Raw genomic sequence first — 23,038 nt, forward strand, 5'->3', positions numbered from 1 at the left:
TATCAGGTTTGGGTTTTTTTTTTATTGACTAGAAACATACAAGCTTTAGAAGTCATAAAAAGAATACAGGTTAAGTAGAAATTCCCAACAATAATTAGCTCATCAAGACACCTGATACTTTGAAAGACAAGCTGATACATAACTTGAGATATTATTTAGTAAAATAAGATACACATAAGACTTTGTTTGAATGTTTTCTCACGGTTTAAAAAAAATTCACTTTTTAACAGCCATTTAGAAAGGGATGGCTTTTAAAGACTTACTAAAAACCTGTTTCCTCATTGCGAAAAGGTCATTATTTAATGTCAGTATTTAATACGGAAAGTATGCATGGTTTTGCTGTACTCGTTTTTTTAATGACTGGATACCATTCACAGCTGTTAGTGTAGTTTGCTGACTTACTGTGGCTTACATACCATATGCCTTCTCTATATTGAATGCTTTCAATGTTTTGCAAAAGACTCCTTTTTTTTTTTTTTGTGTATAGAAATCTCAGTATAGAATACCAAATGCAGTTTCAAGACCAGATTAGAGGGAGGGAAAAAACATGCATTCCAGAAAAACAGCTGAATGTAAGTGAGTAACTTTATCTTTTTATTTATCAGCATGTTACTCAACACAGTAAAGGGACTAAACCAATGTTGAAAGCAAATGAACCATTGAAAATCTATCTAGCCTTTGCAACCCTTGCACTTAGGGTAGCTGCAGTAATAAAGTACACAAAATGCATTCTTACAGCAGTTTCTGTCACCGTATGCATTACACTGCTGTAGTTGATTAACAAGGGGAAGGATGCAGCAAGTCCAAGGCTTTTATATTAAATGACACCACCCAATTAACAGTACACTGTTTAAAAGAAAAATCATAAAAATAGAGCTCAGCTATCTGCAAACTTGCAGGAAAAACTTGCACTTCAAATCATTTATTGAAAAAGAGATTCCAGCTCATTAGTCACCAGTAGCATGAAATTTTTACAAAATCAATTGTAATTACATTGTTGTATTAACAGGCATTTTTAAACCGGTAAGGCTTTCAGGAACACAGATCCAAAACAACATGCTGAAGTGTTCAGTGTTGCTTTCTTCTAAATGAACAGCCTGTAAAGAAATCACACGAGTATAGATATGAATAGTCCTTAAATTGTTAAACTGCCTTGGAAAATTGCCCACGCAACTTAAGTAGGAAAACTCATACAATAAATTTAAATTTCATGTACCACAAGAGGTGAAGATTTAGCACTTTGAGTCTTCTCTAACTCAACCAGAACAACATGGCTGTCGTATAATTCATCTTAAAATAAGGCTAAGGTGTACTATTTCTTTTCTTCCACACACCTTTTAAAATTTCAGTCTACTGTTCCATCCCCTAGTGATACAAACCCCAAACTGGAAGAGTTGCTAGGAGTGTTGATACCTTTTCAACTGCTCAACAGCCTTAGTTCAGGTATTCCGTCCTCATATAAACTACAGCCATATAGTAGCACGTGGTATAAGCTCTACTATATGTAATTTGCATATATAGTTACCTTTTGTCCTTTAAACAAAACATGAATAAAATCTGGATTTGTTCTTTAATTTTTTTTAAACCCTCAAGTGTTTCCAGTGTTTTTCGTATACCTCAGACATTGGGTTGCATTTCAAGATACTGGTGTTATACCAGTTATCTGTATATAATTATCAGTGGTTATTTGTTTCCTTATAATTTATACAAAACAAATTTTGATTAAGTAACAAGCCAGGGAACTGCCTTACAGTGTTTAAAAACAAAAAGGCAAGCCAACACTGACTAGCAGTGGCACAGAATCGCTTTAGCCTGGCACAAGTACCCTACTCTCTTAATGGTGCTTTTTAACAATCTAAACTTAACTCAGAATTAAATAGGCAGTATTTATTACAGATAGGCTAAAGGAAACAAAAAGTCAAAGCACCTAAAATCAAGTGTGTTTGATCACAATGTAGCTGCTTAGCTGCCTGGCATATCTGTATAGCCATTTAAAAACAAGAATCTGAAAAAAAATTTGCAATTCAGGGCCCATTAACAATGTTTTTACTAGCCAACTCTAAGCAATTTGCAAAATAAGCATTCCATTATCAGTTTTCAAAATCAAAGCTAAAATATTTGTAGGCTATAAATACATAAATGCATTTATGTAAGTGGAATATTGAGGCTGCTAAACTTTGCCCCTTACCTTCTGTGAGCCTGGCTTTTCCCCCAGTAGGCTGACACAGGACAGTTGAGCACCCTACACACAGAACTACTGTCTGAGCGTGGCTGAATACAGTGGTGATCTTGTAGCATCCTGGAAAACAGCATTATTAAACTTTCCATTGAGTATTTCTAGCATTACTTTTTTATTGTATGTGTAATTGCATCAGATACTCTAAATACACTTGTCCAAAAATGGATCTATATTTCATTATACAGCACACCAAGTAAAACAAAGCAAAACATTGTTATTGTGGTCTAAAGTACATGCTTTTACTAACATGCACATGAAAGCAAGTTAGTTAACTGAAACTGTTATGACTCCCCATATGAAAATCAACACAGCCTGATGGCTGACAAGCCCTGTAGTATGTCTTCTGCAAAAAAGTGGAGGAGTTCTAGACTAGCCTTCTCTGCTGAACAGAAGAACCCATCTAGCTAGAGAAATATTTAACTTGTAATAGGAGAACATTGCTGTTGACAAAGTCCGGCAGCTGTGAATATAAACACTGCTGTTCAAATCTGTGTTTGCTTTCTGTTTAATAATTGGTACACATAAGGCATGTGCTTGGTTGCATTCTACAGAGCTAGCATCGTATTTAAACGAGAAGATTTGCACAGAATAACTTCACTAATTCCAGATCCAAGACGAGGAATCAGCAACACTTTGTCTACAACTTCTAAATTCTATGACTTAAGAAAGAATGAAATCACTCTCGTACATGGCTTGGACAAAGGGATTTTCACTGCTTTCATTCTTTTCCCTGAGAAGTATTTTTAATTAGCCAAGAGGAATTTTTGGAGAGAGAAAACTTGTAAAGGATTTAATCTAGATGTGGATACAGAAAATAGACAAATAGATAAAGGTGAGCATAGATTCCATTTTCAGCATGTGTGGACCAGAAAGATAAGATAGAATAGTTGTGAGGAAGGTCCTTGGAAAGCTCTCTGACAAGAGAACTGGTTGGTAGAGAGAACTCCTGTGAGACGGAATAACAGATTTCTGCTTTGTTTAAATCACAAACGGTAACTGCACAAATCTTTGTTTGCAAAAAACTGCTAGCAGCAGAAATTTAACCGTAGGAAATGTTGTTTTCCCCCCATGAATGTAAACTTCCACGTTGATGAGTTTTTAACTTTGTGGAGTTTTCAGGGAAATGAGCCCGATCCATTTCAGTAACTAAGTAGCAACTTCCCACAACACTGAACAATGCAGAAGGCTGGCTGATACTTTCAGTGCCTCGTGCTTAGCACTCTGTCGTTATTGAAGCTCTCCTGCTTAGCTCTATATATCCCTCAAACTCAATAACCAATTAATCCAACAACAATGAAGATACCAAATGACCTATGGGCCTATATTGACATTAACTGTATCTTAGTATATGCATGCATGTACACTGGTTTGAAGAAAGTTTAAAAAAAAAAGAATCAGTGACTTAGCCTTCAACCATGTGTTTTTTTAGAAGTAACCACAGTTTACTTTCAGTTTTAATGAATTTACCTCACTTTTAGATGGAGAACAATGTCTCAGAGCTTCTTAGAAATCTAAGCTACTAAGAAAGAATAAGATAATAAGAAAATCTGAATACAGCAACAATTCCCTGCTTCTAGTCAGGATGATCACTATTGTAAGTAAGTCTATGCATTTTCTTACTGCTATAATCTTCTTACACTGCAGTAGTTCCTAGGAGATAAGTGACCACACCTGACAAATTCTGTGCCTTGATATGGATGTAGCTGTGCTGATCAAAGAAGCTGTTCGGTGGTAGAGCATACTCCTGTAATTGTGCTAGAAAATCCCGTGTTTTAGTTTATAGAAGAGAAGTTGCTTATACAGATGTTTCTGAGCCAAAGTAATGAAAATTTGTGAAAAGCGGACACAGGCAACACCTTAAATATAACCCCTGTATATGCAAGCTAGATGTCAGCTTACTTCTTAACGGCAACATGCGAAAAAGACAGTTGGGTATGTTTTACTTTCTATGTAAAGTCCCAGTGTGCCTGCATATATCCTTGTGAAAGTTTTTCTGGTTGCTCTTCCAGAATCAACCAACTTAAAAAAGGAAGAGAACAATGTTGTCTTCTATTTGAAACTTATGCCATGGATGCTTTAAGGCATCCATTTCATCTCACTTCTTATACATGCAAATCTGGGGGTTTGTTTTTTTCCCTACTTGCCAGGATTTCATAAAGGAAAAAAAAAAAAAACGAACAACCAAAAAAATCTCATGCAAGACCTCTAGAAAATAAAATAAAAAGCTGATTAATTAAATTAACTTTTGAAAAAGGTTGAAAACACTTTTATTGTTAAAAAAACCCAAAGCAACATACAGAGTTTTTCTTCCTCTACAGAACAGATAAATCACATTTAGATAAGAAGGGGAAAAAAAAGTAAACATCACACTTTTTTTGAAGATGAACCGCATTTAGTTTCGTTCCTTCTGTAAGATGCAAACATTTTGAATATTTACCTGGACATTTTACATCCATAAAGTAGGAGTTCGGGCTCTGCACAAGACGTTTCTTTTTGTGCTTTCTCTTCTCGTCCTCCAAGGAGGGATGCACCAGGTCTTTGGCCAGCTGGGTGGGGCAAGAGGAGAAACGCACTGCGTGTTAAACAGCGCTCAGCCTACTCGGACAGGCTGGATGCCGCGAAGCCGCCTTCAGTCTGTTCCCGAGCACGGCCGCAGCGCCAGAGCCAACCGCCCCGGCAGGGCCGAGCGTGACGGGGACAGCGGGACCCCGCTCGCGCCTCCGCAGCCGCCGGCGGGGTGCCGGCGTTTGCCAGTGCGGCGGGAGCGGCCAGAAGCCTGAGCGACCGCAGCCGCTTCTCGCCCGCCCGGGCTCGGGGCGCGGCGCCGCCAGGTCCCTCGGGGGGCGGCGGCCGGAGACGGGCGCGTCCGCTCCGCTCCCCGCCCCTGGCCCCGAAGGCTACGGCGCGCGGTACCGGGGCGGCTCCTGTCACGCGGTGCCCCCGCGCGGGTCTGGCGCGAGCGCGCGCGCCCCGTCCCACGGAGGCCCGAGGGCAGGCGTCAGCCGGGAGCGGCCGCCCGGGGACGGACCCTCGGCCGCCGGCCCGGTCCCTGCCCCATGGTGAACAACTCACAGGCATGTCTGCCGCGGAGCCCCGCCGTGCGCCCGCGACGCCGGCCCCCCGCTGCTACTGCTACTACTGCCGCCGCTGCCGCCACCGCCGGCCCGCCCCGCCCCTTCCCCGCGCGCTTCCGGCGGGCGCGGGGGCAGCGCCGCGCTGGCGGCGCGGAGCCGGGGCTGCTCTGGGCGCCCGGCGGACTCGGGTCTATGGTGTGTTCCGCGGGGGCGGGGCTCGCGGCCCCGGAGCGGGGGTGCCGGCGGGAGGGCGGCGGCGGTCCGCCACGGGCGGGCACCCGGGCCGGGGGCTGCCGCGGCGCCGGCGGTTGCTGCCGGGCCTCTCATCCTCGTAGGGACGTCGTTTGCAGCACTGGCAAACCGCCATCCTGTCATTGCCCTGCACCGAACGTGCTTTGTTTACCCTCCGCTGACGAGGGGATCAGCGCAGCAGTACGCGCACGTGCGGTTACCTCCTGCGGGGGAGTTTTGTACGGGCTCACAGCAACGCGCCGGCCGCTTTCTCAGAGGCGGGGTGGCGCTGACGGGAAAAAGCGGCGTGAGACCTTTTAGTGGCCGTTAGTGTTCGCGGTAGGGCAGTACCGCGGTGCTCGCTCTCCCTGGCATTCAAAGCCTGATTAGGCACAGAGAAAGACAGAGTCTTAATGCGATTGCAGTTCTCTTTTCGAAAAACCTGCTCATTTTCCCCTCTAACAGATTAATACATGACACAGGTATTTTCAGGTAATAAATGGCATTTAGAAGTCCTGTTTTATATTAGATGCTGACTAAATTGTCACTTATATGTCGTTTCATTCGAAATGACACATTGTGTGAAGTTGTACCGATGTGCATATTCTTTTGCAGCTTCCCACCCCAGTTAAAAAGAAAAATGCAGAGGAATTTCTGTTAGTTATCATTTATGTGTTTAAACCGATTTAGAAAACCTATGAGAAATAAAAATATCGCAGATAGTGGGAATGAAAAGAACACTTTTCATTATTTTTTTAGTAAGAAGTTGAGAGATTTTTCCCATAAATCAATAAAAATAATTACAAATATAATCTGCAAAGGCTCTTGGATTTAATTTGATCAAGCCCGGGACATTTAAAAGTGTAATTCACAGGAAGTCCAGTAAGTGGCACAAATAGACCTTATGAAAATTGCCTAGCGTGAAAGGTCTTACAAAACGTACAACAGGCAGCGTGTTGAGCCACATCCTTTTTGAAGAGAGAATTGATGCATTTAGCAAAAATTATTTTTAAAGTTTGCCATGAGCACAAGTGAAGATGTAAGTTTTATAGAGGCATATCTTTCTGACAATAATATTCTCAAAGCTGGGATGGCCTCTCCAGTGCTGACACTGTACACAACTTTCAAAATACTTTCTTCCCACCCCAAAACCCTATGTTATTCTGCAAGAATAGACCCATGTGTTGTAGTGCTCCAAGCCATTATATTGGTTTTCCTTTTCTCACCATCACAACCATTGTCTTGTAACATTGTAATGTTATGTTACCATTTTTTCCTTATGTGTTGGAGTGGTGATGACACACAGATAGAGGTATTTTGGAAGTATTTCTTGTTATATCATGGGGAATTTAATATGAAAGCCTCTGACTCATACTTTCCTCTGCATGCTGTCCTGTGAAGCTAGGAACATAAAGCAGTTACCAGTACAGAGTCAGTTCTTGAGTCTTAGCTGTTCCTACTACCTTTCAGTCTTTTTCAAATGTATGTTATCTGCAAGCAGAAAGGAAAGGGGAGAATCCATTAAGCCTGTTGATTCAGCATCTGAAGGAGAATTATGTTTTTCTTTGTTTAAGAAAATACCTTCACAATGTATAAAGCACCACCAACAAAAAACCAGAACTTCTGAAGTGCCGCCCTCCTTCACCTCTTCCTCCTAGCTTTTCCTTCTTAAATGTTTTTCCTGCAAGGAGCCTCTGGTGCTTGAGGAAGACTTTAGAGTCACAATTTACATTAAAACTTGGTTTCTGTGGAAGGAGGGGCACACAGGGTGATCTGAAAACAGGATATGTTTTGGACACATTCCTCTGTTCGGTTCTCTATTTTGGTTTTACTTGAAGATTCATTTCCTTTTCATAACGGCTTGTAGTTCAGTGACCTGCTGAAGGAATCAATTCTAATGCATTACTTTCAATCTTATGATTGAAGCTTTTTTTGAAGCATAGTCTTTAGAAAACAGAAATGCAGCACTAGGTTTAAATTGGGAGTTAATGAGGAGAGAAATGCAGTCTGTACCACAGTGGCGTGGCCTACAGAGACGGAGATACATTCAGGTCTAAGAGAATGACTTCCCCTTTCCAGCCTTCTCCCAGCAAACAAAGACTTTGATCTCATTTTAGAGAAAAGAACAAGAAACATTATCTGTCTGATAGAATGACAACAGAAAATTTCCAAAAGCTGATCTGGAGATGTTTAAAAACAACATAATGACAGTTGGGGTTTTTTTCTGTATTGCGCGTGGCAGTCTCTTGCTCTTTAAAAGCTGAATCTGTCTCTGATGACATGCGTTGTGGTGGTCTCCTGCTGGGCTGGTACAGCCAGCAAGCCCTCCCCGCGACGAGAGAGGTAGCGGCAGAGCGCCCACCAACACCCAGTGCTACTCTGTTCTGCTCCATTTGTGGCCTTCTGCCGCTGAGTTTGGGTGGGACCTTAGGATTTGCTGTCTGATGTTGCAAGAATACAGGCTTTTTGGGGGGTTTACTACAAAACCTCATTTAAACTGACTGTAGTCACTGAGGAAGTGAGTATTGACATTTTAAAAACACAAATTCACCCTAATAATGCTTGTAGTGGTTTGTCTAGAATACTAAAATGTATTTTAGAGAGGTACCCATACAGAGATGGGTATCTGTAGTACTATCAGTAAGACCGTTTAGATTTCCATACACTAACCAGCTCCAAACTGCGCTCAAAATAAGTAGGTTCACTTCAAGTGGTATGTTTGATCTGGAACGCAGTCTGCTTGTGGTTTTGCCTGTACTGCAGAATTAAGTATTATAATTTTAATTGATTATAAATTAATGGTGTAAACCATGGCATGTAGTCATTTGATTTAAATATGCTTATGCTGAGATAGTTTAGATTAGTACTGGTACTTGAAAAAGGTCCACTTTTAGCACTGCCATAATAGCAAACCCTGAAATTAATGGAACTTACAGATAAGAGTCTTACGGTGCTTTTCCTTTTTGGAATTGAACTGTACATACTTTAAGTAATTTTTTTCCAATAATGACTGGATTTAACCTCTCCTATATAAAGTTCTGCAGCATATACATATGGAAAATCAATGCATTTAGATCACTAGAGTAAAGGAGTACTGTTCTTTGTAAAGAACAAAAAAATTAAACCTATGCACTGACCTTCTTAAAACTAGGACTTAAAAGCAGGACATGCTGACATATCAAATGCAGTAGGACAAAGTGTAGAATGAGCATAGAAGTATCTACCTGCAGTGAAAGACATATTTACTGGAACTGGGGAATAAGCGACATTTTTTTAAAGGAGTGTCACATGATCATCATCAAACAGTAATAAATTGCAGAGGCATCTGCCAAAACCAGCGTTGTTAAAGATATACATCAAAGATATTATCATATTAGCTAGCAGAGTCCAAAAGCTGAGGAGCAAAGCTCATGTTAATGATTTGCGGTTAGGTGGCATTCAGGGCAAGACTGCCTCATAAGATTATCTTTTGTAGGACTTGGACCTGTGGATTCCAATTAGTGCCAAAATAACAGGATCCTGGTTCTACATGTTTTAAACTCTATTGGCTTTTTGAAACCTTGTACTTAAGCAATTAAGATGTAGAATTTCCTACAATTTTGTATGCATTGGACAGAAGTGCTTGATTAAAGACAGATTTTTACACAGTTCTCTTTTTACTTAACCAGTCTCACCTTTGAACTGAGGGGAAGAAAGGATATTTGAAAGTTGGAAGTAATGATGTCTATCATTTGAGAAAGTAAAAATGAGAGTGGGAATGAAGTAGCAATGTAATCTGTTTTTTCGTAAAAATGTAGGTGTTGGCAAACTACTCACAAGTATTTTCTGGGTTTTCTAATGTGTATGTAAAAACTGTTGAATGTATTGCATATGAATAGAGGGAGTAATTGCATTTTGCTATTCATATTAGTGCCTTTCTCAAACTGAATGCAGTTTACATATACCTCAGTGACTAATGGAATTCTGGCATTGGGACTCAACATCTGTTTACTGGATGAGCTTCAACTGTGGTACTCAGGCAAAACTGTCAGGGCAGTCATTTAGGCGTTGTAAAGGGTTTAAAAATTCTGCTTTTTTGAAATGTACAAATCAGCATCATGCTGTTACGGTGCTATCTGCTTTTATATAGTGACAAAAGGTAAACCATAGTATCAGACATTTTCTATTTCCTACATGTTCAGTGTTCCTCCCAGTGGTTCTCCCATGTCAGAAAAATTTGAAATGTTTAATTGTAGTTGATCTATTTGACTGTAATGCAATATAAAACAAATGTTGCCTTTTCCAATTCAGTGCAATAATGAAGACTGAGCTTCAAAGTATTTTCATGGAACAGGTATCGTAGGGGCTTGGTTATTGAGCCTTAACAGCTTTGATAGTACTCAAAGTTTTACTAATATATTGCAAGGTATACAATTGTACAGTTACAGTTTTCCCATATTGTAGAAAATAAAAAAATGTAACTCTTAATTTTTATATCTTGTTTTTAAAGTTCACAGTTAAGTAAACATCTGTCCCTTGAATCTGGCAAACTGGCGCTTTTCCAAATCAGAACAGAACGCAATATTGCAAAGCACCAGTGTAATTAAAAAGGGAAGTAATTTGCATTATTTTTCTATAAAACTACTCTCGAGTAACAGATGGCGATCGCAAACATATTGCTCCAGAGACTGGAAGCCTATTTGTTCCATAAAACTCAAGAGTGAATATTAACCCCAAAATTACTCTCTTCAACGCTGAAATATGATTGTGTAGTAATCTTCAGTATGGCCATAAATACAGTACATAGCAACTCATGTCTCTGAAAATACAGATACAGTGAAATGTTTCAGAGATTAGTTTTTTGTCTGCAGTTTCCTATAACCTGATTATTCATGCTAGTCTGAAATAATTAACCAATTTGGTTTGACTGCTTCAGTGCTAGGTGGCCATTATCATTTATAAACTTAAATCTTGTAATAAGTATTGTAACAACCCATCTTAACATCTAAACAGCCCAACTGCTAATTATACAGTACAAAAATGAACCAAGCAGCCATGTTTCCAAATTCCATCCTGAACTGGGCAGAGGTTTGCAAATGTGTAAAAAAAAAAAAAGAACCGGCACTTGCCCTCATCCTTGCTTTGCTGCTTTGATTCTGCTCTATCAGATGATATCCTGGTCTCCCAGAGGTCTCAATCCACAAACTATGAAATTTTTACTTGAATCACAACACAGCGTCTATGATATAAAATTAGATTTTGATACAGTTAACTGGAAGTTTGATTAGCATTCATGACAAGCTCCTACTGAATTCGCCTTGTACAGAGATTTACATCAGATCTGTTACTGAATTTTTGATGGTTTGTTATCACAAACATATATTGGCCAGGAATACCACCAAACTGAGACCCTTAACAAGGAAGATCTGGAATAATTAATAACTAGGAGCAGAATAGCTTTTGCTTTTTCAAGGCTTATAATGGCTGAAGGCATTTGTTTAGAGAGATTCCTCAGAATACTTTGCACAAATACAGCAGTAGCCAGGCGTTGGACTAGGTTAGCCCTATTTCCCCCCATCGAATTGTACGCTAACGTCATGCAGTGATTTTTTGTGTGCTTGGAATATGGAGGCTAACCAGGTATGACAGAGCTTTAATATTCAAAACTAATTTTGTTTAATTCTGTATAGAACTCAGTATATATATTTGCCAAATTAACACCAAAAAAAAGTGAGAAAGGACCTTTTACAGTTGTAGGCTGGGTTATAACTAATAGATCTGGCTGCAGATGGGAGACGCTTATGAGCAGGTATCTCTGGACTCCTGTTAGGCAGTTGAATCACATTTGCACCCCCCAATCCCATCTAGAGGGTGCTTGAAATGGTTGCAGCTAAGGAGAAATCACAGGGGCCCTCAGGGCCTCCTGATGCTGCACCTCGCTCCTGCCTTGCTCCAGGCAGCTGTGGAGCGCGATGCCCTGCCGGGAGACTAGCAGGAGCAGTGCCTGGTCAGCGGGTGCCAAAGGGCCGATCCTGCATGGAGGCGAGGGGAAGCCTGGAGGGAGCGGAAGAGGAAGGTGGTGGTTCAGGCCTTGCAGGATGACAATCGCTTAATGAATGATTTGGGGAAAATGGCTCTTTTTCCTCTGTTTTCCTAAGTGGGAACTGAGAGCTGTTGTAGTCATTTATAGTGTTAAGGATTTCTGCTTATAGCTTGTCTAAAGGCTACAATTTTTAAATTAAATTAAAGCAATAACTCTTTGCTCTCATTTTAAAGTGTTTCAGTAGTGCTCTTTATTTTTATAGTGCCTTGTGACATCCTGTGAGGAACACAGCATAATGAATACATAATGAGGCTGCCTCACACCAAGAGATAATTATCAGTGGAAAAAGATGGGAAAAATGTTTATTGAAGTGCTCTAGGATAGCCACATGTTGTTCTAGAACACCCACATTTTTAGTGCTAGTTGAGACTGTGTGAATAAGCATTTGAGGCCACATACGCACTCACATTTCACCAGTGCTTGTTGGTGATGTGCAGTGTTATGCCATTATTTATTGTGTCACTTGAGCAGATAAATACATGACTCTATTTACAAATCTAGCTGGTTTCCAAAGAGAATCCAGCCCAGTTCCTTGTAGAATGAGGCCATTTGATTGCTCAGTGATAGCAATTCTCCAAGTGTCATTAAATTCAGGATGCGTGCGTTTCTATGTAGAAAACTCATGCATCTACTGCCACTTGAGCACCAAGAACGCAAGGGCTCAGACCTAACGCTTTGAGCCTTAACTTGCTTGGCGTCAGTGCGTGTAGGTTTTTAAAACTCAAGCTCAAAGACGACATCTGTGTTCACACGGAGACGTGCCTGGCAGACTGCTCCGCTCGGCGGGGCCGCGCGTTGCCTGCAGGGTCCGCCGGCACCGCCGGGGAGGGGAAGGCGGGCGCGGGGCTGGCCGCTCTCCCCCAGCGGGCCGGCGACGCCAGAGCGGCGGCTGCCGCTCGGCACGCGGCGCCCGCGCACGAGGGCCGCGCCGGCAGCGCCTGCCCAGCCTTCGCGTTAAAGGCTCCTGACTGGAAGTCGCTCAGCGGTCGCGGCCGTGCGGGCGGTGGCAGCGCGCTGCGCTCCGCCCCGCTGCCGCTCCCCGCGGCGGCCCCAGCCGGTGGCAGGGGCGGGACTCCCGCGCGCCGCCGTCGCCCGCGGACTGCATCTCCCGTCGGGCCCGGGGCGCTTCCGGCGCGCCGTGACGTGCGGCGGTGCTGCCTCCCGTGAGCGGGCGCCGGGCGGGGCGGTGCCTCCCTCTCCGCCCGCGCGCCTCCCTCTCCCTCTCCCTCTCCGCCCGCCCGCCTGCCTCCCGCGGTCGCCCCCTCCTGCTGCGGCGGCGAGCCCAAGGCCGAGGGAAGATGGCGAAGACCTACGACTATCTGTTCAAGCTGCTGCTGATCGGGGACTCGGGCGTGGGCAAGACCTGCCTGCTCTTCCGCTTCAGCGAGGACGCCTTCAACACCACCTTCATCTCCACCATCGGTGAGGGGCCGCGGCCGGCCGCCGCCATCCCGCGGGCGAGAGGGCTTCTGGCCGGGGCCCTCCCGCCGGGAGAGGAGCCGCCGGGCGGGCGGGAGGGAGGGGCGGGGGGGCGACGCCCGTCTCGCTGCCCGGGTCTGGGGCCGCGCTGGGCGGCCTGTGCGTGGCCGCTGCGCGGGAGTGGGCGGGCGCCCCGCGGCCGTTACGCGGCCGTTACGGGCCCCGTGCGGGAGGAAGCGCCGGGGCGCCGCCGCCGCCGTGCCTGGGCCGCCGCGGGGGTAGCGGGAGCCCAGCCGGCCCGCGCTCGGGAGCGCCGCTCCCGCCGTCCCCGCGGAGGCGGCGGGGGGCCCGGTGCGGGCAGGCCGCGCGGGGGAAGGGTTTGTCCCCGGTGCGGAGGGCCGGAGGGCGGCCCGGTGGCGCGGCCCCTGGCAGGGACCCGCAGGATGCGGGCCTGGTCCTCCAGCGGCCCCGGCGGCAGCAACAGTTGGCTCGGCCACGGCTGGGCGCAGCCTTTGGGCCACTTGCCTGTTGTTTCTGCTGGTGGTGGAAGTGATGTTTCTGTAGGGCTGGCCGAGCAATGGCGTGTACGGGACTGCATCGGTAACCAGTCCTACGCAAAGTCCAGAGCGTTGCACTGGCTGAGTTACAGGATGATCCTTCTGTTAGTTTTTCTTGCTCTTTCGTTATTGGTCGTTTCATGTTTAGATGTAAATTTTCAGAAAGTGGAAGAGGGCTTGGACTGCTTAAGCTAACTGTGGCTCTCGCGAAGCTGCACAGGGACGGTGGCCAAACTGCTCTCGGCGGATAGCTTAACTCTCTCTTCTTTTCTCAACTCTTCCAAGTGCTGTGTGTATTCATATACATGTAGCTTACGTTTCTGAGATTTGGAGTAGTTCTGTTCAAGCTCCTTAGTGACTAGATAGAGGAACCTCTGCGACAAAAGTTGAGTTTGGTTATAAATTTGGTGATGAAAAGGGGTTTCTAAAGCTCAGCTAACCTCTCTTGATGACAGCGAGATGTGATATATCAAAACAGACTGATGTGGCTTGTATTTCTGTAAGATTTGTCAGTCTTGAAGTACTTTCTGCTGAACTAAACATAAGCAAAATTTTCAAGTTCTTCACTGAGATGTCGCTGAATTGAAATCTCAGTCTGACAAGACTTGAGATTTATGGTTAGCTACTCGTAGTTGAGGTCACTTCTAAAATAAAATGAAGTATCCTGTTTTCGAGATGAAGGGGTAAACTGCAGTGGAGGTTGCTAGGAGTATTTAGGAGGGCAAAACTAATGCTGGCTTTGAAAAATAACACTAAGAGAATGAGTAGACTCTCTATTGGAAGGAAATTGATTTAAAGATGAGGTGGAATAATGTGTGACTTGTTTTGTGTTACCCAAATGCCGTATCCTCTTCAGGCATTTTATTGTGCTGAGCTTGGTGCACAAGGAAGAAACAAATTTTTATTTAGGCAGATGCCATTGACTAAATGAGGTATGGCTAGCATTTCTAGCGCTTTAAGAACAGATTTTCTGCATTTAAAAAAATATTTCTGAAGAAAAATGCGCATTCCTTTTCTCTCTGCAACCATTTTCAAAATGCTGTATCAATAACACCAACTAATCAAGGTCTGAGGAGCATTTTACCTAAAAAGGTATTTTGGTGTATCTATGGTAGAATAAAAGGCTTAATAAACATTAATAAATGGTGTATAGTTTAAAAAAAATGCCTACATTGGTACTGTGCTAAATATAAAATACCTCTTCATATTTTTAAAGAGATAGCTAACATAAATGGGTGCATCTGTCTTCCAACCATTTTCTTGATATTTCTTGAACAGCTTAGCCCCTTAATATTTCTTTTTCTCACTGATTCTCTTTGAAATCTTGAGGATTGTAAATGTGATGCTGTTTTTTCTTAACTTACTCAGTAAATATAGGATTTGCTCTCATTTCCTTCCTTTATATTTGCTTTCACAAGGGTCTTAGTTTCAACACTATTCAACTTGAAGAAACTTACTAATAATTGAGGCATACTTCTGATTCCATAGGTGATTTCACAGTTACATTTTCCTTCTTATAATTTGTTTCTTCCAATCCCTTTTATTTTTTAGCAAAGACCTACAAACAGGAAAGTTGACAATGCAGGAAGTAGTGAAACTGTTCATAAAATGCTGACGTATGCTTAAATAAAAATACTTGGGGTTTTTCAGTCTTCCTCATGTATTGATTGTATTACTTTTAGGTCAATCATATAGATCTAATCTGTTTGTTCTTGAAGACACGCTCGCGTGCTCTCTCTGTGAGTGCATGCTGGCTGCTCAATACTAGTCAGTTTTACAATCATAACTAATGCATCTGATGATCTTGGGGGCATTCCACTTTTAAAAATTCTGATTTTTTTTCCTTGACTGATAAAGCATAGCCAACCACGGTGTGGAGGGAGACACGGGGATGCACTGCTTTTCCCAATGCCGCCCTCCCGATTGAAGTTTTAAGCTCCAGATTAGCATTCCTAATTGAGTACACTGAGTCTTCCTGAAGTATAAGCTGCCAGGTTGTTTGTTTTTATGTTCTGCAAAAAGTGGATTCTGCAATATGATGGTACTTACTGTTACGATGTGTGTTCAATTCACAATTATTTTAATTAGCACGCACGATATTATGTGCTCTTAGTGGTGCCATAGCTCTCCTCTGGTCCATCTCTCTGCTAACGAGATCAGAGTTGGTTTAACTGTAGAAGTCTGAGAAGGCATATGCTTGAGATGTGTTGACATCAAATTTTATTGTTTAATCTTATGTATGTAAATGCTATCTGTGAGTGAGGTGAGTCATTTAGAGGTTTTTTCTTAACTACATGGGGTTCAACTTTTTTTTTTTCTTAGATTCTACACCCAGAAATTAAAGCAAACTTTCTTGCTGTAATGAAAGGGCCCACATCATGTCTAAGCACCAAATCTCTTTCTTATAATTTCCCACTCCTATTGTTGTTTAGATGTTTAACTGGGCTTAAACCACAACACTTCAGTTACCAGAGCAATGGAAACACTTTCCAAAAGGAAAAAAAGGAAGTAGAAGAAGGGTATGGAAATACTGCTTTATTATAGAATCTTTGTTTTACTTAGCCTCAATGTTCATATTATAGGAACAAGTCAATAATGAATTGTAGTTACTTTGTCATCTTGCATGATATACTTGTGTCGTACTTAGCAGAAGAGAAGGGAATCTGCGGTCATGCAAAACATGCCTGTTAGGCTACATCCGTGTAGATTGCTTGGAGGTTTGCAAATGGTCCCTTGACTTTTCTCCTCAAGACTTTGGTCATGCTATAATGATGGCTGTACTGATTCAGACAGTGAGGTCTTCCAGCCTGGTGTCCTGTGGCCAACGGTTGCGTAAGAAGTAGGATAAAAGTGTAGTGCGTGTATATTTATAATTTATCAGACTTCTTTTATTCCTTCTTGGGCGACTCTTGGCGCAAGAGTCTTTCTGTCTTTGTCTTGGCTACCTGGCATAACTAATATCTTCAGCAAACTTTGCTACCTGTTATGAGAAGTGAACCAGCAATCTTTCTCTCAGATGATCCTCTTGGTTATTCTAAGTGATGTGTTTTCAATCTGTGAAAACACAGATTGATCTTCAGCAACTTCAGGCAAGGCAGGTCCTTGGCCTTCAGCAACTTTAAATTTTTTATATAGGGCTTTGTAGCTCTGTTTGGAAAATTTCTAAAAGGGTTGACAAGTCATAATACTGCTGTGGTCCCCAGTGAGGATCAGCTTTTCACTGTTAACATGGGATAAAACTTTTTTTACAACAGGAACATGTTATGTAAGGTTATGTTGTTTAGTTTGCTTCCTGAGTGGAAACTTCTGCTTTTGCACAGTTCTACATGGAAAGTTAAAATGCAGTTGAGTCAGCTCATTTTCACACTTCAGCAGCTCCTAAAGCAAAACTTATCGTGGAGTATTTCATGTGCATTTTGCTAGTAGTTTCAGTGCAGCATATCTTTCAGAATAAGAAGCATTAATTTAGCACTCTCTAAGTATCTTAACTTGCTGTTCAAGTAGTGCTGTCTGGTAAAACTGGATTTGTTTATCATTCCAAATAATAAGGTTTATTCTTTGCATTCCTTTCAACTTTTTGTTTAAACTGGTTTCTATGAGCGTAAAGTCATATCTTTTAGCTGATAGCATTTCTGACTTAGTACAAAGGCTTGCTGACTCTGAAACAAAATTTGTCATATTTATTTTTTTTAATCCAAGATGATATCAGCATTTGGCAGGAAGTTGCCCACACAAGATAGTACTGTATCTGAGAGTTGAAACAATTTGTTGATTTTACAGAAGTAACTTTGCTTTAGCCTACATCTTGCAAAATAGGACACTACTCCAGCAACCAAGCACATGTATGCTGACCTTTGAACACTTTGATGAAAATCCTTTGATAAGCAAAATTATCAACTTCCCTTTTGCACTGAAATTTCCATGTCTATAATGTGTAATGGAAATTATTTTAGTGTACTCAAGTCAAATTATGCCTCACTGAATATTTCTACTCTTCTTCTCCATGGTTACTTGTATGATAGACAAAAGATTGGTTGTTGGTTCGTTGTTTTTTTTCCACCCTCCCATTAAGCTTCAGCATTCCCTATCATTCAATCAATTTCTTTTGGGCTTCTCCAGATGGTAGGAGCTGAAGAAGAAAACACACATCAATGATAGATGAACAAAGGGAAGGAAGAGTCAGGAAGGCGTTGTCAGTAGTACTTTATTAATGGTCGTTATAATAAATGAATTGTAAGTAAGACTTTGAAGTGACTGAGACTAGTTTAAGTGTCTCAGGTGGCACCATTATTCGTATCTACAGAATGGAAGTGCATGTTCAAGGTTTGTAGGATCTGGGACTTGGGTATCTCTTCAGTACAGTGTGAGAAGGAGGTCAAGGGTTTACATGGGAATAGGAGCAGACAGCATTATGGAGGTAAATATGAAACTGGAAGAATGATTCCGTTTTCAAGGTATGTGGTGGATGGTCAGCAAGATGTTATCCTGATATTGATCAGAAAGCGTTGTAGTTGGAGACATCGCAGGTTAAAAGCATTAAAGTTTGTCTCTTGTGACATTAAATTTGATACTGGTAACAAAAGACATCTTAGACTTTGATTTTCATCTGCTGATGAGATTGGGTTACCCTACTGTATTCTGCAACAGACCAACAACGTAAGTGAAATTGTTTGGCTTTTATTAAAAATGCTGTTGCAGTTTCTTGCTGCATGTTACTCTGAAACAGTGTGGCAGATGTCTTACTGGTTTATGCCTATTCCTAATTGGCAGATGGAGGTCTATCTTGGTTATGTGTTATCTGGTTATTTGAGTGACAGGAGGACAGCTTAGAGCTGCTTTTGTGACTTGGTGTGAATGCAAAGTTAAGAACACAGACTAACATTGAATGAATGTGGGGAAAAAAATTTATTGACTGATTGATACAGGCTTTGAGAAAGGTATTGAAGACACATAGCTTTTGTTTGGGAATTTTTTATTGACTTTTTTGGAAGGATTTCCTAATCTTTCTGCAATAGGGCATCCTTTTAGTAGAAATACATCTTGAACTGACTTATTCATAAGAGGTGATGGAGAATACATGCAGTATTTATAGTGATGCTTTATTTCATGTTTTGTGGTAGAAATTAGGTGTTTGTTTGTAATTCAAAGTATACTATATTGCTTTTTATCTTTAATCAGATGTTATGGTAGCTTAAGTGCCCAGTCCATCAAGCTGACTGTAGATATATAAAATAGATCTGATCCTTTTCTAATGTGAATGAACTATGAATAACAGTAACTTCAACGGAGTTGCACTGTGTAAGACTCTTGTACAAGCAGAGTTGATCCAGAGGCTTTTAGTTGCCGGACTTGCAACTCCAAACTTAAGTCAGCAACTTCCTGTCCCCACAGGTGTTGCAGTGGGATGTAATTTAGTGCCTCTTAAAGGGTTTTGACCAATAATTGCATGTAATATCAGTTTAATCTTGTGGTTTGTAGTAAGCTTTCCTCTTAAATGTAAGCTATGACACTTCTGACTAGACTGCATGTAGTTTTAAAGGCAACTAAAGTACTGCATGTTTCGGAAGACTTCTCTTCTGCTAGGGAGAACAAACAGTTGACCAAGTTTAGGACGATCTTTATTAGTTTTGCTGCTGCTGTGCCCACTCTACTGCTTTGGGCACCAGAGAAAAAACCTGATGCTGAATGTCAGTGGCATTCTCTTATATGTATGGCAACATCTAAGAATGTGTAAAGCAGACTGGTCACTAATAGGAGTCTGGCACCAAATCTGGGGAACTCGGGAAGAGCAGGTTGAGTTTAAGAAATTGGGCAAAGCTAAAGTGGCTGCCAGCCAGGGAACACATACACTGCTCCCCCCCTCCCGCCCCAACAAAATCTCCTTTCTTTCATCTGCCAGAGAGAAATAGCTTTCCTTTACTGAAACAAAATATCTTGTCTGTATGGTGTGACTTCTGATGGGGTTAAAGATGAAGTAAGGTATCTGTGTCAACCCAGGCAGGAAGGAGGAAGATACAGTAAGCCAGAGAACTCTGGCTTAGCAGAAGTGGCTAGAGAGCAGTACTTAGAATATGCAATGCAGGAAAAGGAGTTGAAGTGGCCATTAAAAGAACCTTGCCTAATGTAGGAAAAGAAAACTGTTATGTGCCAGAAAGACAAGTATGGCCTTCGTTAGTAAGTTATGTGGTTTTGCCTGTTAATTTAGGTAGTAAGTCTTTTAAAAAAAGGCCTATTTCATCATTCACATAAGAAGTTAAAGCAGCCCTTCTTCCCTCATGTCCTTTGCTTCCCAAACAAAAAAAACCCCACATACTTACCCCCACGTAAAAACACGGGTTTAAAAAAGCCTCCGATAACAATGATGTTCCCAAAGTCTGTTGAGAGTGCCATCCTTAAAAATAACTTCAGTAACTTTAAACCTTCTGCTTTGACTTTTGGCCTAATTTTGCTGCCTCACTAGGTACTTTACACACTTGCTTCTAAAACACGACCATATTTCAAACTCTAACTGAAATTCCTAGATTAGATGATTTATCTTAACAAAGATAATTCTTACTGGATGAGACATTTTGATCTTCATAGATAACCAAGGTCCTTTTGGCCAGAGTAGCAGTTACAAAGCTAAGAACTGTCTTATTACCATTGTTGATGTGTTTTTTGTGTGTGTTTTTATCTCTGTTTATGTTGCTGGTAATACCCATATTCTGTGGGTACTTTCCCTTCCAGTTTTTGCAGGTCTGTGCCCTCTGAAGTCTCGTCTGTTTAATGAGTGGGATGTTCCTGCATTCCTATAAAACTTTGAAAAATTTCATCACTGCTCATCTTTTTTAATCACTTCTATCTTTATAGTGGTCATGTGTAATTTATACCTGCTCTATCTAACATTATCCAATTTAACTTTTTTTTACCTCTGACCATATCTTGATATCCCTGAATCTCTCAAGGGGATGCTTGGCAGTCCAAGTTGTTGGGCTATAGCAGTGTTTAACTGTACATACTAACTGTTCCCATCAAGTCTTCCATACCTGTCTTAAGTCTGCAGCTGACAGGATATGTATGCAGTACCTATCATAGGTACTGCTGGAATAGAAGATACAAAGTGCATTGTTTGTCCCGTGCAAGGGGTTTTTATCTCTAAGTGATCAATGACTAACCAATTCTTCCTTTGCTGTATGAATTCCGGGACACTCTGTATGCTTACTTTTCATGTAGCAGCTCTTGTGTTGTAAACAGATAATGGTATGGCCCCCAAAAGTCTTTATTTCTTCACTTCGAGTAACCAGTATAGACATCCGAATCAAGTGGGAGCCCTAAAACTTTAAGAGGCTTTTTTAAAAAGAAGTAGCATCTCCATTTCTCACTGGACAGTCATATAGGTTCATCTGGACCAAAAGTTACTGAACAAAACCAAACCCAGCCTTTTTGGCCTGTTCTCATCTTCACAACTGAAGCGTACTATATGAATAGCGAACAATGAACTTCAAATCATGGTGGCAAGATAGTATTGGTTACATAGGATTTTTTTACTAAGGCATTTTTTTGGCCTTTTGGATGCTTAAGATGCTAACTTTTGGATGAAGCAAGCTTGCTTTTTTTTGCTGATAGAAATATTCAATTAGAGTTATCTTGGTTAAAGACAGCATTTTCTATGTTTTCTATATCTACAAACATATCTGATTTACAGGCAGGAGATTCAGGATCATCTTTTCCTGTTCTGGGGGGTTCCGCTTTCAATTTTTTTTTTGTCTTAGGTATTAAATGATGCTTTTGATAAGCACTAATCACATGTCATCTCATATTAAGCACTGGGCTTCTGAAAGAATAATCAAATATTTGTATTCCTAAGCCACCTTCTAAATGGGAAAATCTGGTGTCTTACCCATTAAAACGTGTGGCAAAGTTGTTTTTCTTGTGCAGTAGAAAGCCATGTGCCGTACATCCCAGAGACCTGAGGGGAAGAAGAGCTTCAAAGTAGGCGACAGATGCACAAATCTCCCATTGCTGCATTACAGGTTAAGTGAGTATGAGGCTGGGTGCTTGGGAGATCGCTGCAGCCGTTTCTGTTCCATACGTAGCCATGGTTGGAGTGTGAAATACAGAGCAATTCCTGTACTAGCATGGGGCTGCAGCTGGTGCCATGTGTATATATAACATATTGGAGCTGCTTGCAAGCTACTTGTGGGCCACCTTTTGGTCTGTATTAACTAGGGCTTTAATGATCGGTTCAACAGAGTCTGTGGTCTGCTACTCAGAGGAGGAGGAGAGCGGTGACTGTGTGTATCTGTTCTTTAAGTTACGCCATCAGTTGTCGTTACAGATGATGGTAAGCTGAATTATGGAACTCACCCAGATGAAAACTAACCTGATCAAAAGAGAAAAGGATTTGGTCATGACTCTTCAGTGGCAGCACCTACCCTAGTCTCAGCTAGCTGTGAAACTGTAGCTGGCAGCTCAAGTCTGTTGGCTGATTTTAACATTTGTTGCTCTCCAGTTGCATATTGGTTTGAAAAGAATATGTTCTCAAAGCAGCTAAGTTAGTGCATTCCTCTTAGAGACAGTCAGTCTATAAATAATCCTTAAAATAAACAAACTTTGCTGTCTGCATCAGTAGTGCAATTTTAATCTATTTCAAAATTATTTTAGATGAAACCGAGTTACCACCAAGTGTAGCTTATTTTACATTCAAAATAGAACGAGAGGTAGACATAGGTAAATTTCTATGCACTTTCATAATGCTGTAGTACCTGGGTTGTAAACTCTACAAGACATTCTGCAGGGACCCAGCCCTTTTAAAGTTGGGCTGTTGTGACAGTTGGTAATTTTACTCATGTCAAGCAGTAATAAGTTTCTATTATTGTGTTGTTTTGTAGTCTTTAAATTTGGATCAAGTATTTTTGGTGTTTAAATCATGCAATTCAAAGGCTGCTCAAAGCAATCTGTAAATTCTGAATTCAAAATGCTGAGAAGAGAATTTCACTTTGCAGGATCTTCTAGTGTTCACACTGAAGCACTGCAGTGCACGGTTGTGGTGGCAGAACTCATAGGAGCACTGTTATGAACAAGTAGCTGAAGAGCACTGGATTCAAATCTTAGTATGATAATCAGATTAGACTGTAGATTATTGAATTGTCAAAAACCTGCATGTTTCAAAGTGTAGGTTGGTCTAATTCTGATGATTATAAGTTGTATTCCAAATCCCTTGTTCTTTTTTAAATAGAAAGTAGTTTACCTTAAGAAAGGAAGCTGAGAGTGGTAGCTGTACTGTAGCTGGGGAGACACATACTGAAGGAAGTGGCAGTTTGCTTAGCATTATGAGCATTGATCTGATCTTGGTATTAAGTTTCAAGGTCTTATGAGCAGGAAACTGCTGTATGTTATATATACACATGGCACCCGCATTCTTTATTGCCTTACCTACTTTAGCCATTTGCATATA

The 23,038-nt window shown here is 41.6% G+C and overlaps 2 protein-coding genes across 5 annotated transcripts in view; one reads left to right on the forward strand and one right to left on the reverse strand.

Annotated features, from left to right (window-relative positions):
• Positions 1-2: 2 nt before the first annotated feature.
• RPS27L (ribosomal protein S27 like) lies at positions 3-5,425 on the reverse strand. The gene is made up of 4 exons (XM_075160325.1): positions 5,312-5,425; positions 4,677-4,785; positions 2,189-2,299; positions 3-1,097 (listed from the first exon to the last, which is right to left on the reverse strand). The coding sequence occupies exons 1-4, from the start codon at positions 5,315-5,317 to the stop codon at positions 1,069-1,071; spliced, it is 255 nt and encodes an 84-aa protein (XP_075016426.1). The 5' UTR covers positions 5,318-5,425; the 3' UTR covers positions 3-1,068.
• A 7,345-nt stretch (positions 5,426-12,770) lies between these two features.
• The window catches only part of RAB8B (RAB8B, member RAS oncogene family), a 31,393-nt gene continuing 21,125 nt past the window's right edge, over positions 12,771-23,038 (forward strand). For 3 of the 4 annotated variants that reach the window (XM_075160329.1, XM_075160328.1, XM_075160330.1), the window contains exon 1: positions 12,833-13,048. In XM_075160329.1, the coding sequence (XP_075016430.1) occupies positions 12,925-13,048 (124 nt within the window). In that variant the 5' untranslated portion in view covers positions 12,833-12,924. Of the gene's footprint in view, positions 13,049-23,038 lie in introns of all 4 variants that reach the window. The other variant, XM_075160326.1, reaches the window with a different exon arrangement.

Source organism: Calonectris borealis, chromosome 11 (assembly GCF_964195595.1).
Source record: "Calonectris borealis chromosome 11, bCalBor7.hap1.2, whole genome shotgun sequence".
Lineage (NCBI taxonomy): Eukaryota > Metazoa > Chordata > Aves > Procellariiformes > Procellariidae > Calonectris > Calonectris borealis.

What these genes read in the sequence shown, in the direction of transcription:
- RPS27L (XM_075160325.1), bottom strand. An exon ending in TATGGATGTAAAATGTCCAG is followed by an intron (nt 2,300 to 4,676) that starts GTAAATATTCAA and finishes GCTGTTTTCCAG; the next exon opens with GATGCTACAAGATCACCACT. An exon ending in AAAAGCCAGGCTCACAGAAG is followed by an intron (nt 1,098 to 2,188) that starts GTAAGGGGCAAA and finishes ATTTCTTTACAG; the next exon opens with GCTGTTCATTTAGAAGAAAG.